We start from the raw sequence: 17,126 nt of genomic DNA, 5'->3' as shown, positions 1-17,126 counted from the left end.
CTCATGCTGAGGCAGCTCTTGTCTTCTGCTTTCTTCCTACACTATCTAGGTAGGAAGTGGAATTTTGAGATTATAGTTGGTCTTTCCAGAGCTCAAAGCCTGTCCAGAAGGTATAGCCAAGTGTGAAAGGATCATTCTTTTTGAGGCCTGGGAAGACCTGTGGTAGTAAAAAGATATTTTAGAGTTCTGAGATTCTTTGTCCTTTCCCATGCTCTTCTCTATTCCCTGTGTCCTAGGCCTGCCAAATCCCCTGCAGGCTCTGTTTGGTGACCCTCAGGAGGTGAGACCTTGGGGTGGGACATAGAAGGGAAGAACCATTTTCCAGGGGTGCCCAGGTCCGAGGAGGATCTAGCACCGTCCGCTCAGTGACTCGGGAGGTAGCTGCGTGTTTGTCCTGAGGCTTCTTTTCTCCCTTCCTGTTGGTAATATGTGGCAAAGCCAAATTATTTTTTCCCCTGGGAATATTATGTTTTACCATAATAGAGTGTTCAGATTTTCCAGTGCTGTGGAAGACAAGGCTTGGCCTTGAGAACATTCCCTCCATATGCTTGCAGAGCCGTCTCACCGCAAGCTCCGTGGGCCAGATTGTGGGACTCTGCTCTGCCGAGATCAAGCAGATTGTGTCCGAGTATGCGGAGAAGGTAGGTGGGGGCCCAGCTGGAGTCTGTGCCCCAGATAGTGCTCCATGGCTTTGTTCTCCCACTTCCCTACCCTACTACCCCAGCAGTGCCCTGTGTTCTCTTGTAACTCACCAGCCACGTTTGTCAGAAACACACCGGGCTTTACCATGCACAACCAGCTATCAGCACTTGCCCGTTAGTTAAATTAATTTTGTCCTGCAGTGCCCACTTTTCTGTAAATATAAAGAGAAAACCTGTCTCACAGAGCAGTTATCACATTTGATAAATTCATGCCTGAGGGTATGGGATGAGCATTTTTTCTTCTCTATCAGGCTTCTTATAACTTGGGCTCAGTTTGATGATTGGGCTAAGGAATGAAGCTTTGCCACTTAGGAGATAAACCCCATAACTCAGCCAAACCGAAGGCAAAATTTTTTGTTCTACTTTATTAAAAGATTATAGAATGAAGAAAAGCCTGAAATCATATTTCAGAGTTTGCTTTTTTTTTTTTTTTCCATCCTAAGAAAAGGCAGGAGGACCTTGAATATTTCAGGGAGATGGTGATTAATCATTTTGCACATAACTGATTCTGGTCTGGCTGAGATGTAGTATCAGTAAAATCAGATTTATAGGACATTGTTGCACATCCCTCCTTCCCCAGCCCTGTCCCCCTAAAATGTTGATGTCTGTTAAAGCATCCAGCTTTGCTTTCCTTTTCTCAGAATCTTTTACTACAAATTAGCTCTGTCCTGACTCTCTGTGACATGTTCTTCTGAAGTGATTGCACAGGTGATATAGTTAGGGAAAAATTGTCCCCAGTAATCTGGAGGTGTTATCGGCTATAACACCCCCAAGACTTTTGGAAAACTGTTTTAAATGCCTAGTGCTGCCATCCGTGGCAATCTCTGGGAGGGAGACTTGAAGGACCCTTGTGCAAGCGAATATGAGTGAGTAAAACAGCTTGGAATGTCTCGGGGTGAGATTCCTTTGTTTTCCCCACTCCCCCAAGTAAGTGTTTCTTAACATGGGCTTTCTAGTCCAATCTCTTAGAATCCAGAGTGTCCTGTCTTTCCATTACCACCTAGGAAAGATGACACTGCTCAAAGTCTGAAATTTGACCAGAAAAGGATGTTTGTTATCCTAAAAGTACAAATGAAGATGTAATTGTGGAAAGAGTATTAATTCACTGTCTGAGAAGAAAGTGTCTTCGTTTCCTGTCAGCACACACATCTGAATGGCAAGAGTGTGAGTTTATACCCGCCCTTATGTTGCCACATAGCATTGCTGAACCCAGTTTTTCAGGAAAAAAAAAAAAAGACAACTGGATAGAGCACCCACTGCTGTTTCTACAGGGAGCACATAGGAGCTCTGATGATTGTAAGAGGAAAAGCAGGCAGGTAGAGCCCCCTGTGGTTGGCAGTGCGTCTCTCTTTGCACACTTTCCCCTGCCTAGGACTCCTGAAGCTCACCTGACTTCCCCAGTTATTCTGCATTTCGCACGTCTCCTTCTGGATCTCTCTGTGTTTTTATCTCCTAATAAGCTTTTTCTTCCTCACCCTTGACCAGTGATCTCTATCCAACTCTGATGGATACATTCTGTTTTATCTGTCTTGGACCATTCTCTACCTCCATTCCATTCTTCTAGAAAAGAGTGAAATTAGGAGTAATTTGGACAGGAAGCAGTGCCAAGATTTTTTCTAAGGACATATATGCTGTTGATTCTTGATCAACACAGGTTTGGACTGTGTGGGTCCACTTACATGTGGATTTTTTCCCAACCAGATGTGTATGGAAACTACAGTATTCATGGGATGCAAAACCAGTGTATATGGAGGGCCAGCTTTTCATATATATGGGTTCTGTACAGCCGACTATGGAGTGTGCACAGATTTTGGCATATGCAGGTGGTTTTTGAACCAATCCCCCACATATACTAAGAGATGACTATAGTTAAACTTCTGGTGGAGAAGCGGAGGTGTCAAACATTCATTACTTAATTGTGTTGTTTTCATTGGGTAGGTAATATAGCATTAAAGCTGATGGTTTTTCAAAATTAAATTGCCTTTAATCCTATTCCCATATTGCAGTTATTTCACATTTGCATATTATTTTACAGTGTTTGTTCCCAGATCTTCATAGTTGTGTATAGTTGCAATCATCATATATGTCTAAAAGAGGTAGGACAGTGAGTGAGTGCAGTGATTAAAAACACACCATTTGAAACCATATCTTGGTTCATTTCTGCCTTTTCCATTTCCCAGCTGTGTGACCTTGGCCATATATTTAACCTCTCTTTGCCCTAGTATCTGCTTTATAAAATGAGAATAATATTACTTTTCTGACAGGTGTTGGGAAGATTAAATGAAATGTGACCAAAATGCCTCAAATGGTGCCTGGCACATTATAACTCTTCAGCTGTCGATAGCTTTATTTTCATTTTTGTAGTCTTCATTCTTTTTTGTTTTGTCACATCACATCCTAAATATTTTCTAGCCTTCCCGTTTATTTATTTTTATTTTTCTAAGTGTGTGTTTGTGTGTATGGGTGGGTGTGTGTGTTTCCTGAGATAGGATCTCACTCTGTTGCCCAGGCAAAGAGTGCAGTAGTACAATCTCAGCTCACTTTAGCCTTGGCCTCCCAGGCTCAGGTGATCCTCCCGTCTCAGCCTCCCAAGTAGCTGGGACTACAGGCACATACCACCATGCCTGGCAAAGTTTTGTATTTTTTGTAGAGGTGGGGTTTTGTCATGTTGCCCAGGCTGGTGTTGAACTCCTGGGCTCAAGCCATCCTCCCACCTCAGCCTCCCAAACTGCCGGGATTACAGGTCTCAGCCTCTGTGGCTGGCCGTTCCCGTTTATTTTAATAACTACATAATTTATGTGTTAATACAGCACAATTCATTAAACTTTTTTTTGTTAGACACAATTTTAAGTTGTTTCTGTTTGCCATTGTGGATATTATTGTGAAATATGATCAGATAGTTTCTGCTGAGAGGTTTTCTAGGTGTTGGATGATTGGTTATGACTCCCTCTGTGTGTTACAACTACATAAAATACTATCAGTTGTGAAGGGACTTCCCAGCATATGCCGCCAATATTTGCAGCTTTGATTTTTTTGTTTGTGTAACTTGTTACTGTAGTAACTATAAAATGGCAGCTCTGTAGACCATTGAGAGGATTGAAGATGGTTCTGTGTAAGTACAGGTTACAGAGAACTCATCCAGTACCATATAACTAATAAGTTCCAGGTTTGAATACAGGACTGTTTACTCTGTGTTATTCTCTGAATTGTCTGTTACAGACTATACTCTAGTAATGTTTTCCTTGTGAATTTGAATAAAGTCTATATGTCAGATTTAAATATATTGTCACTGTGATGCAAGTATTTCTCAGGCACTTTATTTTACTTTTGTATTGTTTTTCATTATATACAAGGAATTTGTACTCAAGTTGGTCAGTCTTTTTTTTTGTTCTTGTTTCCAAATGAGAGGTTCATTGTTTCTCCATGGATCTGGTAAAATAGTTAATGCATGTCAGCTGGTCTTTTATTAATTATGTTTAATTCTTTAACCTATGTAGAATTTATTCTTCTTTAGCCTAAAGTGGGGACCTGTCCTAGTTTTCCTATTCATATCCACTTATCCTACTACTGTTTGTCAGATAATTTCTTTCTACTCATTTGGAGATAGTTGATTCTGTTTTTATGTCTTATAGCTCAACTGAGTATGGCCTCTTTCTTGTTTTATTGGTTTATACTTCTATTTTATGCAAGTTCTGTGGTAAAGTCATGCATGCTGTTTTTGTTATTTGCTTGATTTGTTTTTGTTTTGTCAGCGCTGTCCAGTCAAAGACCTAGTTTTGTTCAACTAGGAACATATCTGTGGTTGAACAAGTGGGGCGTATTGCTGCTTGTAGTGAGGGAGAACACATACCAATGGGAATCATGGGGCCTTTCAGTAAGAGAGTGTCAGAAAGGACTTAGTATAGGATTTGGACTTATGTAAGGTGACTTGAAGGAGGGTTCAAAGAAGTGGGGCTTTGCTTTGGGTTCGATGCTGTAAGGAAGGGTGAGTCTGTCAATGAATATCTTAATAAATCTTATCTCTAAGACATGGGGCAAATGAATCAAGGTTAAAGCTATGTATGCGTAATAGCCCATATAGGAGATATTTGGTCATTTTTGTGATTCAGACAATGTTTATGTTTTCGTCCATGTTCGGACATACTCATGGTCATAGGGTGGCGTTGTCTGGTATTGGTGTTCTTTGAAATTGTTTATGTTTTGCAACAAGGCCTGGTTATGAGTGCAAGTCAGCCTCCCACCAACATCAATGCCTTGCTAATAGTACCAGGCTAGCTTTCAGATGTCAGGGGCTGCTTTTCTCATTCTCACGTTGTTTGTGTGGTTATCTGCTATTGTGTGGCAGTACTGCCACAAAGGTAGTCACTTAAAATAACACACATTTATTATCTCACTGTTTCTGTGGGGCAGCAGTTGGGCACAGCTTAGCAGCACCCTCTGTGACTCTTACAAGGCTGCAGTCTTATCTGAGGCTCTACTGGGGAAGGATTTGCTTCCAAGCTTACATGGTTGTTGGCAGCATTCAGTACCTTGCAACCTGCTCACTGAGGTCACCAGTTTTTGCTGGCCGTTAGCTGGAGGCTACCCTCAGTTCCTTGTCACATGAGCCTCCCCTACATTGCCACTTATTTCATCAAAGCTAGCAAGGGAGGGCTTCTCCCTGCAGGGCAGGTGTTATAGACTTATGTAACGTAATTACATATATATAATCAAAAGACTGCCTCTTCTCTGTGGTGTATTCTGTTGGTTAGAAGCAAGGCACAGCTTCCATCCACACCCAAAGGAAAGGGGTTACACAAAGGCAGGTGTGAATATCAGTAGGTGAGAATCATGGGGCCATTGTAGAGTTGTCCACCATGGTTTGCTTATTGGTCTTTTAATCATACTGCCACAGATTGGGCTGAAACTGGACACTGGCAATGCTGCCACCTTCAGGGTCTCAGTAATACACTTTGAAAATAGAGATGGGATTGAGGAATGCCCAGGAGGGAAGGTGTTGGTACTATCTGAGAAAAACTCACTTAGGCTGAGATCAAGATTTTTTTTTTTCTTTATGAAGAGAGGAAAGGATAATTTGCGGAGAGGATCAAGTGTAAAAATGATTTTGTGACCAAGGAATACATTGAATAGCCTGCCTGATGTGAGTGTTTGGAAACTTGACAGGCACTGGGATATAAAAACAAGGTAAAAAACGTGCAGAATTCTCTTTTACTGGTAAAGTTCACAAGTTTCTTATAAGAGTGTAACATAACATTTATCTCAAAGTTCCTGAGATATGTAACTCAATATGATTCTTGTAGAGCAGCAGAAAGGGGAATGTGAAGAAGCTTCCAGATACATAATTCATGAGTGTCCATAGACTCTAGGCTGAGTAGCTCCATCTGCCATTGTTTCCGAAGGGTAACACCCTTCCCTGAATGTGCTAGAAGAAGTACCACTGTGCGTTTGGTGTTCATGTCTAATATTCTCACCGCATCATAGCATTTATTTTTACAGGGAAGAAGAATCTATTACTCTGACTTACAGAAAACTGAAATGTCTGACTGTCCAAAAAATACTTCCACCCTACAACCCCCTAAGCCTGATAGGAGCCAGAAGAAAGAAAAGGAAGCTGGGCCAGGGAAGTTGCAAGGTCCCTGGGAGGGCAGGAAGGCACTTTCCCTAATGCTGCATGCTAACTAACCATACACCATTTTGACCGCTTTAATACTTAGTCTGCCAACTAAATCATTCATTGGTCGACTTCTCCCTAAGACAGGATATTGGAACATTTTGTAGTTCTAAAGGATCTGAATATTTTATAGCTCTAGAGGCACCGATCTGTCTTGGTGAATCAGAATCTACCCTGAGTGCCTCTCCATGCAGATTGTTTGTGTACCATTATCTCATTTAGTTCTTATTTTTTAATTCTAAAAAATTATCTCATTTAATTCATATAGACTGCCTTCCTGCTTATAATCCTTTGCCTTCCTCCATCATTATACTTACATGCAGTTGAAACTATCTTTATGTGGCTGTGGACCACCTTTACTCTTGTCTGTAATCTGAGAGTCTTGCCAAGGGCCCGCCAGTGTTGGTACTCTATAAATGATTACGTGACATTATATCCATTTTGCAGGCAAAGAAACGAGATTGTGACTTGTCCAGTGCCATACAGCTAATAAGTTCCAGGTTTGAGTACAGGACTGTTTGACTTTGCAACCTTTCTCCTTGGCTAGGTGGAGCTTCCTTAGGGAGAAGCAGGGACAGCCTCCTTTACCATCCTTAGTGTCTGCCTTCCAGGCTTGGCTGTGGCTGTGCCTCCTTAGACTGTCCCACTATTCAACTGCCTACCTTGGGCTATTGGTAGCTAGGGCATACTGGGAACTAACCACAGAAACAAGAAAAAGTGAAAATGGTGCAGCTCAGCCCAGGCACTTACACACCATAAACCTAAGCTGCTGAAAGCCGTGGAAGTTTCTATTTGGAGTATCTAAGTGACTCTTCATGTTTCTGAAGAATACCACATTAATATGTTCTCATGCAGTTCTTTAAAGGGTAATATCTGGCTAGGCATGGTGGCTCACGCCTGTAATCCCAGAACTTTGGAAGGCTGAGGCAGGCAGATCACTTGAGGTCAGGGGTTTGAGACCAGCCTGGCCAACATGGTGAAACCCTGTCTCTACTAAAATACAAAAATTAGCTGGATGTGGTGGCACGTGCTTGTAATCCCAGCTGCTTGGGAGGCTGAGGTGGGATTGGTAGCTTGAACCTGGGAGGTGGAGGTTGCAGTGAGTTGAGATCACGCCACTGCACTCCAGCCTGGGTGATAGAAAGAGACTGTTTCAGAAAAAAAAGGCAGTGGGAGGGTAATATCCTAGCCCGAAGAATGTCAACATCTTGATCTCATTTCCATAGCAAGGTGTATTTTAGATCATCAAGGGACTTATTTGTGGAAGGAATTTTTCCTTAATGGGTTTTGGAAATTTTCCTGTCCAGCAATTAAGAAATTCTGGCACCATTGCCTCTGACGTTTTGATTCTGAGAATCATTCTCTAGCAGTTAGAAGCCTTTGCTCTATCTTGAAGTCATATCTTTCCAGAGCACCTGGGGAATCTGACCAGATAATTAGAGCTTGGGTATGGTCAAGGATGTACTTATGAAAAAACACAAAGGAAAGGGTCTCTTCTAGGAAAAGCAGACAGCCACATTTGATTAGAGCAGATCTTGTCCCCATCTATCATGATGATTTTTATTCCACTTTATGATGCAATCAGCAGAGAAGACTGCCTCTTCAGTTCTGTCACTCACTAACTTGGACCTTTTGCCTTTTAAGCCTTTTGGGTGCAAGTAATAGGAATTCTACCCAGCATGTTGCTATAAGCAAAAGGGAGCCTTTGTCAGCTCTCAGAACTGGAATTCCTTAGGGGGGACTCAAATGGCCCTGCCATATCCCTTTACCCTTGCTTCGCTTTGTCTCTGTCTTGGCCTCATCACCTTGGAGGCCTGACTGTAGACAGTTTCTGTCTTACTGCCCCCTTCCTCCATCAGTATATAAAATCCTAAGGAAGGACTGTCCTCTGTTTGTCATGGCTTAGGTCACAGATTTCTCCCCAGGCCCATTGTTGCCAGGAGTTGGGTGTGATTGGCAGCCCCTCTGAACTAGAAAGAGTAGGAGACAGGGATTGCTTTTCTACCAACAGTTATGGCGCACACACGGTGGCTAGCACCCCCATAAGGGCTTCGTTTCTACTAGGCCTTCAGGAAATTTATTTAACAAAGTTGGAGGGAATTGACCCAAAAGAATCAATTGTTAATATATGCTTTGTCCTCTTAGTAGTTGCCTTCACGTTGTTATTTCTCCACCCTAGGTTTGTAACTCTTACACTTTTTCCAAATGTATGAAGTCTTCTGAAAATATAATTTTAAATTAGTACAATCTGTTTATATTTTAAGTCTTCAGCTTGTTTTTTTTTTTCTGCCAGAGAACTGATGGAATTGGCCTCATAATCACTGTCATGTGAAAGAGTGATTAGATATATTTCTTCTTTCAGCAAACACCTATTGAGTAGATCCTGCATCCAGACAGTGTCAAGTGTAGGGGACAAGGATTGCGTTACGCGTGAGTCAGGGTTGCGGCCCTGAGGGGCTTCCAGTAAGGAGTCAGTCAACTTGTGAAGACATAAATTACAGAATAATACAATTTGTGTGCCTATAAAGTGGCTGCCAGGTGCTACTAGGTTTGTGTTATCATTTGAAGTGACAGTCTCTGCCCAAAGAAAAGTTGTTGGCATAATTGATATTAAAATATTTTTGCCTGATAATAACCAGGCAGAATGGGTGACTTTTAAAATCATACCATGGGGTGAGAAATGGAAAAGGGAAGGGCTTAGGACTGAGTGAAGATACCACACCCCAGGGACATTGCCTGGGCCACAAAGTAACAGGAAGCTTAGCAGCCCGGGCACCCTGGCTGCTTTGTTAGAAAATCAGCCTGATCTGCCACCTGTGTGATTTCTAATAAGCTTAGATATGAGTGTTTCCAATCCTATCATCCTGCCCCAACTCAAAAGTGTTACCACTTGCTAGCAGCATCGGTTTGTGGAGTTGGGGAGAAGTGTAGTATGGGACAGGAAAGGGGTGGGCGTGTTTGTCTCTTGGAAACCTCCTATTGTGGCCACAGATAGAAAAACCCAGGTTGGAACCAGGAGGGGTGGGGGCCTAGGTAGATTTTTAAACCCCTTCATTCTAGATACTATTTCTTCACATAACATAATAGGTGTTGCATAAATCATATTCCTAACCTCTAAAGTTTTAGAGGGCCAGTATTTCATTTTTTATCTTTGTATTCCTGTTGCTTTATTCATAATAAATACTCAGTAGAAGATAACGGATCACTTGAAGACTTTGTGGAGACTCACCTGATAGCCATTAGCAATGATTCTGGGCCAGGCACAGAGGCTCATGCCTGTAATCCAAGCATTTTGAGAGCCTGAGGTGAGAGGATCGCTTGAGGCCAGGAGTTTGAGACCAGCCTGGGCAACATGGTGAGACCCCTATCTCTACAAAATATTTTTTAAAAATGACCTGGGTATAGTGGCATGTACCTCCAGTCCCAGCTCCTTGGGAGGCAGAGGCAGGAGGATTGCTTGAGCTCAGGAGTTTGAGGTTGCAGTGAGCTATGATCATGCCACTGCATTCCAGCCTGGGCAACAGAGTGAGACCCTGTCTCTTAAAAAAAAAAAAAATTCTACTTCTTAGAAGTGGCTCTTCAGTGATGTTGTAGAGATAACTCTTTATCTCCTTTGTAGCACTTCCCTCAAGCACTGTTTCATTTGTCTCTTTGCCTGTCTCCCAGGACTAGAATGTTTGCTTTCCAGGAGGGCTAGGATTATAGTATACTCTCAGTGCCCAACACAATTGGGTTTTCACAGATATTTGCTGAAGGAAAAGAAGAAAGGAAGAGAGGGAGAGGAAGGAACAACAGCAGCTTTCAAAACTGTTTTCCTCTGTGACACAATTTAGGCATTGAGGAGAATGCAGAGGATGCAACACCTTTACTTACGAATTAGCTGGTTTTGTCTGGCTAGATTATGAAGGGCCAGAGGTATGGTCTTTGTCTTTTCCCACTTCCCCAGTGCATACCACCGTGCCCCCACACAATAAGATCTGAGTAAAGATTAGCTGAAATAAGCCAAGGAAGGTGGGGAGAGAGATTCAAAATTTTAATCAGAGTTAAGAGAGTAAGGAACCCTGTAAATCTGGAGAGAACAATGTAAATATGTTTCTGTTTACAAACGGCTCTAAGATTTCCTGAATTCGGAGAGACTGTTACGTAGTTAGGATACAATACCTAACTGCAAAGATAATGGTATCAACTAATGAATTCTCAGCCTGGTAAAATGGTCTCAAGCCACACAGCACAACTTATACATTTCAGAGTCCTTATCAATTTGCATAAAGACTTGGACTTTAGCCTTGCCAGATTTGAGCATCGCTTAAAGCATCACTTGCAAAGAATTGGAACATCACTTAAGAAAAATGTAAAAACTGTTGAATTTCAGAAAAGTGAGTTGTACCAATTCATGATTTGGTGAGAATGCCATCTGACCTGACAGTAGTGTACGGGGATTAAAGGGGAGGTTTTAGATTTTGTTCACACCTCCTAAATGTTAAGTGCATTCTGAGCAGGCACACCGCATTACTCACTGTGGGACCCAAAGCAAAGCCTTAGACTCAACAAGGTTACATAACTGTGGGTTTTTGAAATTCATGGAATTTCATTAGTGGGTTTTAAAAATATTGAAAAGAGCATTCATGTATTGAGTTTCATTTTTGGAAGCAGAATATAGATCAGGGAAAGTGGATGATTCCCTCCTATCTGCAGTAGTCACACATCATCAGGAGTGCTTTAGAAGTTCACTTACAAACTAGGATAACAGCCAAGGTGGTGAAAGGTGTCAGCATCTTGTTATAGAAAGGACAGGTGGAAGAGCTGTGGACACTTAGTTGAACTGTTATCTGAAAGAGTGATTAGATTTAATCTGTTGCTTTAGTGGGGAATGGGCATGGTTGTGTGCATATGGTGTGTGCATTGGGAGGGGGTGTATTTGAATAAGTCTTTACAGATACAGTTCTGCTGTCTGTTTTCGCTGGCTTTCGTTTATGGTAGTTTGACTTCTTGTTTGCCTTTGATTTTTGAGTGTGAGCCCCATATTCCTTGGAAATTTTTCTGTAGGAACTATTTGAGGCCTAGGATTGAAGCTCTGTTCTTTCAGGGAAGATCTGCTTTTGCTTCTGCCAAGCACCTTGGTTTACTTCAGCCCAAGTGTATTTTATACATAGTCCTTACTCATGGGTTTTTTGGACCAAAGTAGTGTGTGAATTAGGATTGCAGAACTGCATGAGGTCCAATCTGTTGTTACAAAATCTCATTGTGGATTTTTTCCCTCTTACAGCTGTATCAAGATTTATGTGGTAAAAAGTTGTTACTGAATTGTAAAAATCAAAGTTTGTGATCATCAGGTTTTGGCAAATACTCTCAGGAAAAAAAGCCAACTTCAGTGGGTACACATACATTCCTGGATTCCCACTTTCAGTTACTTTTCGGCCTTGTGAAATTTAACATTCTTGCCAGTTCTTAGATTTAAAAACATTTTTAAAGAAATATTTCACATAGTCTGTTTACTTTATTTATTTATTTGAGACAGAGTCCCACTCTGCCGCGAGGCTGGAGTGTAGTGGTGTGACCTCGGCTCACTGCAACCTCCACCTCCTGGGTTCAAACAATTGTCATGCCTCAGCCTTCCAAGTAGCTGGGATTACAGGCGTATGCCACTATGACTGGCTAATTTTTGTATTTTTAGTAGAGATAGGGTTTCACCGTGTTGGCTAGGCTGGTCTTGAACTCCTGACCTCAAGTGATCCACTCACCTTGGCCTCTGGAGGTGCTGGGATTACAGGCGTGAGCCACTGCGCCCGGCCTACTTGTCCTTAATTGGTCAGTCAGGGTGCCAAAAATTGAAGTCCATCTATTTAGTGTAGAGAACTCCTGGTACCTTGTAAGAGAGGAATTCTTTATTATTGTCAGCTTAGTGACCATATTTTGGTGGGGTAGGGAGATGATATAGGAGAGAACCCTGTATTAGAAGGTTGATGTGTAAATAACCTTTTGGGTCTCTTTCAATTATAAAAGTATATAGTTTTAGCTAAAGTAATCATTTTTTGCTTCTCTTGGGAATTTACCATTTTGAACTAGACTAATATTATTTGGTGACATTTAAATCTGTTTCCTCTAAAAACAGAAGTTGTGAATATCTGTCAGTTATTAGAAAACACTGAATTTACACTAGAAGTCATCTTAATCCACAATGTGGTTTTGAAAGCACGTTCTTAATCTGAAAATGTTGAACAAATTAGATTGGCACTTTAGCCCTCACTGCAATATAAACACAAATGGAATATTTGTAGATGGTTGATGTTCTTTGACAGATGTTGCATTTTGGAAGCAGAAATCTGTTAAGATGCTCTAGGATTTAAATTTTTTCTGTCAAGGATTTAGTATAAAGCCCCTTTTCCTCTTCTCCTTCTGTCTGACTTTGTCTCATCATTCAAAATCCACGTTGGTCATCTAGTTTTCTTTCTCATCGTATCTCTCAGTGAATGAACCATTAGATGAGACCTGCTGGTTTATGGACCTGTTCCTGTCTTCATCAGTCTGAGTTCTCTTGGCTTTGAGAAACAAAAAATTTAGATTGCTTAATAAAAAGTGTGTTTGAAAAACAGAGCAGTCAGCTTTCTGTTTACTAGATTAGGAACTCTCATTTCAACTCAATAATAAACTGTTTTATCTGACTAAAAATAACTTCCCATTAAACAAAGCAGCTTCCCATAGCACTGTCTCTAAACTCAAAGGCAAACAGAGGAACTTACAAGTTTATATGTACTGTGCACCAGTAAATGTACATTTACAGGACTCCACACAGCACTAAGAATTATTACCTACCAATAAAAGAGAGCATTTTGAAAGCCCATGTTTCTTTGGAACGTATACTATTATAACAGATATGATAGAGGTACCTATAGAGATTTCAAGATTTTTTTTCTGTGCATTGCGAGCATTTTCTCTCTGTTTGTATGGTTGTCTGAATCACGGGTCTAGTAAAAGAGTAGAATCAGAAGGAACTTTTCCCTCTCAGTGTTATATAAATGATGGCTGGCCACTTGATGAGCCCACTCCATTGACTGTCCCAGTCCATGGGTGGATTACCAAGTGAACCAGGCTCCTTAGATTAAAGTAGTAGTTCTCAACATTTCATAATACTTTCAGGACCCAGACTGTTAAAAATAACTGAGGACTCAATAGCTTATGTATTTTAATTCACTTACAGTAGCTTATGTATTCATTGACAATAACATATTAATTAATTCATACCCAGTAGCTTATGTATTTACTTACAAATAATAATGAGCACATTAATATTAACATCAGAGCAATGATATCACATGTCGTATAACATCTGGAAGATGTCACTGTATAATCATGAGAAGAAGAGTGAAAAGGCAAATAACATACTATTATTATGAAAAGGTATTTGGCCTCTGAGACCTTCTGACAGGGTTTTGAGGGAGCATGTGGCTCAAAATTCAGACTTAAATAGATAGCTATCAACGGAAATAATCTTGACACATATCAAGATAGCTGCTGGTTTTCCTGCAAGAAGAATTCTTGTAAGTGAAGTTTGAAGGTCATAATTTTAAAACAAAGCTGTATGTGTGCCACATACAGTAATACGAGAGCATGGAAGCTGGGTGGGGGTATGCAGTTTTTATTTTCTTAGGACTTTGGCCATAAAAGCAGTTTGTGAGCAAGAAAGCTTGCTAACAGTCAGAGACATCACCCAATCCATGCCAAAGCTGCAGAACAGAATTGAATGAGTTTACTCAGCCCCCACACACTGGAGGAAGTCTGGAAGGTGAGTGATACGTGGATCCACTGGAGCCTGCCTGCCCACGTCTCAGTCTCCAAGCCTGACAGGCATCTGGAGGAGGTCAGGATACTCAAGCATAATCCTGACACCAAACATAGAGACATACTGTATGGGAAATTAGTTCTGTTTCAGGTATCAGAAAAGCACGAATAGAAGGCTTATGTAATTTGGCTAGTAAAGCACAATGCTCTGAGAATATGCTTATGACACTTTGGAAATCAAAGTCAAGGAATCTAAGCTGAATATTAAAACTCAAAGCTAAAATTAACTATAAAAAAGCTATTAAGTACATAACATACAAAAGTGGCCAAATTCATAGCATAGTTCAGGTCAATCCAATCAAAGTAGAGGAGATGTAGTTAATTGTAATTCTGTTTTTGTAAGTGATTTAGAGTGGGGCTCGTCTTTCCTCTTCCGCCGCCCTTTTTTAATACTCTCAAATAATTTTCAGAAATAGTTTGTCCTTCTCCATACTACAAGTTGTGAATATCTTGGTGTGTCCAAAATTAGTTTTAAAAAGTCAATTCCAATTCCCAGAAATCCTAAAAGCTAAAATAATGTTGACATTTTACACAGTCCCAGGTTTCAAGGCTAAATGTGTTGTAATACTAAATGCTTAGTTTTTCTGTTTCCTTTATGGCCTACCAGCCCATGAGATAGAAAATGATGTTTCTTACCATTTTATGCAGCTGTATCCTGCTGGTTGTTTTGTAACTCCAAAGTTGTTAAGTAGCAGAAGAACTCATCATCCATTAATAATACTGCTGAATTATTCAGAGAAATCCTTAACCAGAATAAATGGTTATGGCCATCCAATTTCTCCTCCTTCTCACTTTCCCATTTCTTTTTCCTGTGGGTAAATATTTTAGACTTTCAAGCCTAGGATCACTGTTAAAACATTCAGGGAAAGTTGAATATCCAAATGGTTTTTGTTGCGTATGAGTTTAGAATTAATGATTAGCTTGGAATTGGGGTACTTACTATAAGAAAGGAGATGTTTTATTGTTGGTGTTTGACTGTTTAATAAAACTATAATCATCCAAGGAGTATTATAATTGTACTTATTGCAAAAAGGTCTACCTTTTAATTTCTTTTTCCTTGGGCTTCTCACAGGAGTCTTGAGGCAGGTGTTCGTATTCAGTATCTACACTAAGCTGCTTACTTCTTTGTGTGGTTTTTCAGGAATGGCCATTTGCCCTCCTGGAAAATGTTACCACATTCACCTCATCATCTTGTTCAGAGATCTCTCTCACACTCACTCCTGGTCCTGAGGATCCTTCCCCACCCCCTCCTCCCTTATACAGTTGCAGAACTTTTCCTACGTGACCTCTCTCAGCACCTTTAATCCCTTTCCAATCAATCCCCTGTTAACTCCAGAACATCAGAAATAGGAAATGATTAAATTGGAGTGGGCCAAGTGATGGAAAATGTGTTGGGAGACTCTTCATTATAAGTGCTGCTGAATGGCTAGACTTTTTAACCATTTGCTTGTAATACTTCGATCACAGTGAATCAATTCATTATTCTTGATAACTCCAGAATGGTCCTGTGAAGATATTATTATGGCCATGTTATTCCCCTATTTAAGACCTTTTGATGATACCTGTTGCCTATATGATATTGACATAACCACAGTTATGTCCCTCTACTTTTTTACACATGCTGTTTCCTCAGCCCAGAATGCAGGTTCTGTTGATAGGGATTTTGGTCATTGTGTCAGAATCTATTCTGTATGCCAGGTTTTGAACAGGCCCCTGTAAATGCCCTGGCTTGGTGTGACTGGCTGCCCAGTAGTGCTTTGCCCATATTGAACAGGGCTTGATTACGTGAACCAAGGTCAACTAATTAAATCCTTTGGATTTGCCATCCTTTTTTTCCACAGCAGTCTGAGCTATCAGCTGAAGAAAGTCCAGAAAAATTAGGAACCTCCCAGCTACATCGCCGGAAAGTCATTTCCTTGAACAAACAGATTGTGCAAAAGACCAAACATCTTGAAGAGGTCAGTGTTTTCTTTTCATAAGTTTATTCAAGATCTTCATGGTAGATTGGTTAAAGGAGATTCCAGAACAGGGGTTGGCATACTATGGTGCTTGGGCCAGTCCAGTTGCCACTTGTTTTTGTAAATAAAGTTTTATTACAACATATACACATCCATTTGTTTACATATTTTCTGTGGCTGCTTTCAGGCTACAGTGGCAGAGTTGAGTAGTTGCAGAAGACCATAAGACCTACAAAGCCTAAAATATTTACTATCCAGCCCTTTGTGGAAAAAATTTGCTAACTTCGATCATAGGAAAAGATCACAGGGCAAGAATAAATAGCATTAGTTCACAAATATTTACCAAGCACTACTGTGTGCTAGGCACTGAACTAGCTATTGGGATGAATGAAGAACAAGTTATGATCCTTGCTGTCAAGGATCTTAAGGTCTAATGAGAAGTCATCACACTCATTGTCATTTAATTACAGGTGTGTTAAGTGCTTGAAGGAGAAGTCTAGGAAGCTGGGAGAGTGAGTGACTAATAGGGAGACCTGGCCTAGCCGCAGGTCACAGAGTTCTGAGACTGGAAAGATGAGTGGGTATTTCCGGGCAGGAAGTCTGTATGGGCTATATGGACTTACAGAACAACATGAACAAAGACCAGAGGAGGAAGGGTCTTAGCCAGTCTGTTTTGTGGCCAGAGAATCATGAATGAAGACAGTTGGTTGGCAGTGTCTGATCAACAGGACCATCCAAGCCATGTTAAGGACAACAGAAGCCATTGACGTGTTTAAATAGGGGAGTGGCATGATCAGAATTGCATATTGTAAAGACCATTCTGTTTGCTGCAGGAGCATGAATTAACTGGACTTGGGTGAGAAGGAATTCAGGGACAACAGGTAGGAGGCTGATGCAGTAGTCTAGACATGGACTGCTGCTATTGATGGCAGGGAAATGGAGGAAACTTGATCATTT

The 17,126-nt window shown here is 40.8% G+C and overlaps 1 protein-coding gene across 4 annotated transcripts in view; it reads left to right on the top strand.

Moving 5' to 3' along the window:
* Positions 1-17,126, top strand: part of CCDC93 (coiled-coil domain containing 93) — a 95,775-nt gene that overhangs the window by 40,804 nt on the left and 37,845 nt on the right. For 3 of the 4 annotated variants that reach the window (XM_032145624.2, XM_032145622.2, XM_032145625.2), the window contains exons 11-12: positions 555-641; positions 16,053-16,169. In XM_032145624.2, coding sequence (XP_032001515.1) covers positions 555-641; positions 16,053-16,169 — 204 coding nt within the window. The remainder of the gene's footprint in view (positions 1-554; positions 642-16,052; positions 16,170-17,126) is intronic. The other variant, XM_032145623.2, reaches the window with a different exon arrangement.

The sequence above is a fragment of the Hylobates moloch genome, unplaced genomic scaffold, assembly GCF_009828535.3.
Source record: "Hylobates moloch isolate HMO894 unplaced genomic scaffold, HMol_V3 SCAFFOLD_24, whole genome shotgun sequence".
Lineage (NCBI taxonomy): Eukaryota > Metazoa > Chordata > Mammalia > Primates > Hylobatidae > Hylobates > Hylobates moloch.
Note: the sequence above shows the minus strand (reverse complement) of the source record. Positions and strands in the feature narration are given on the sequence as shown.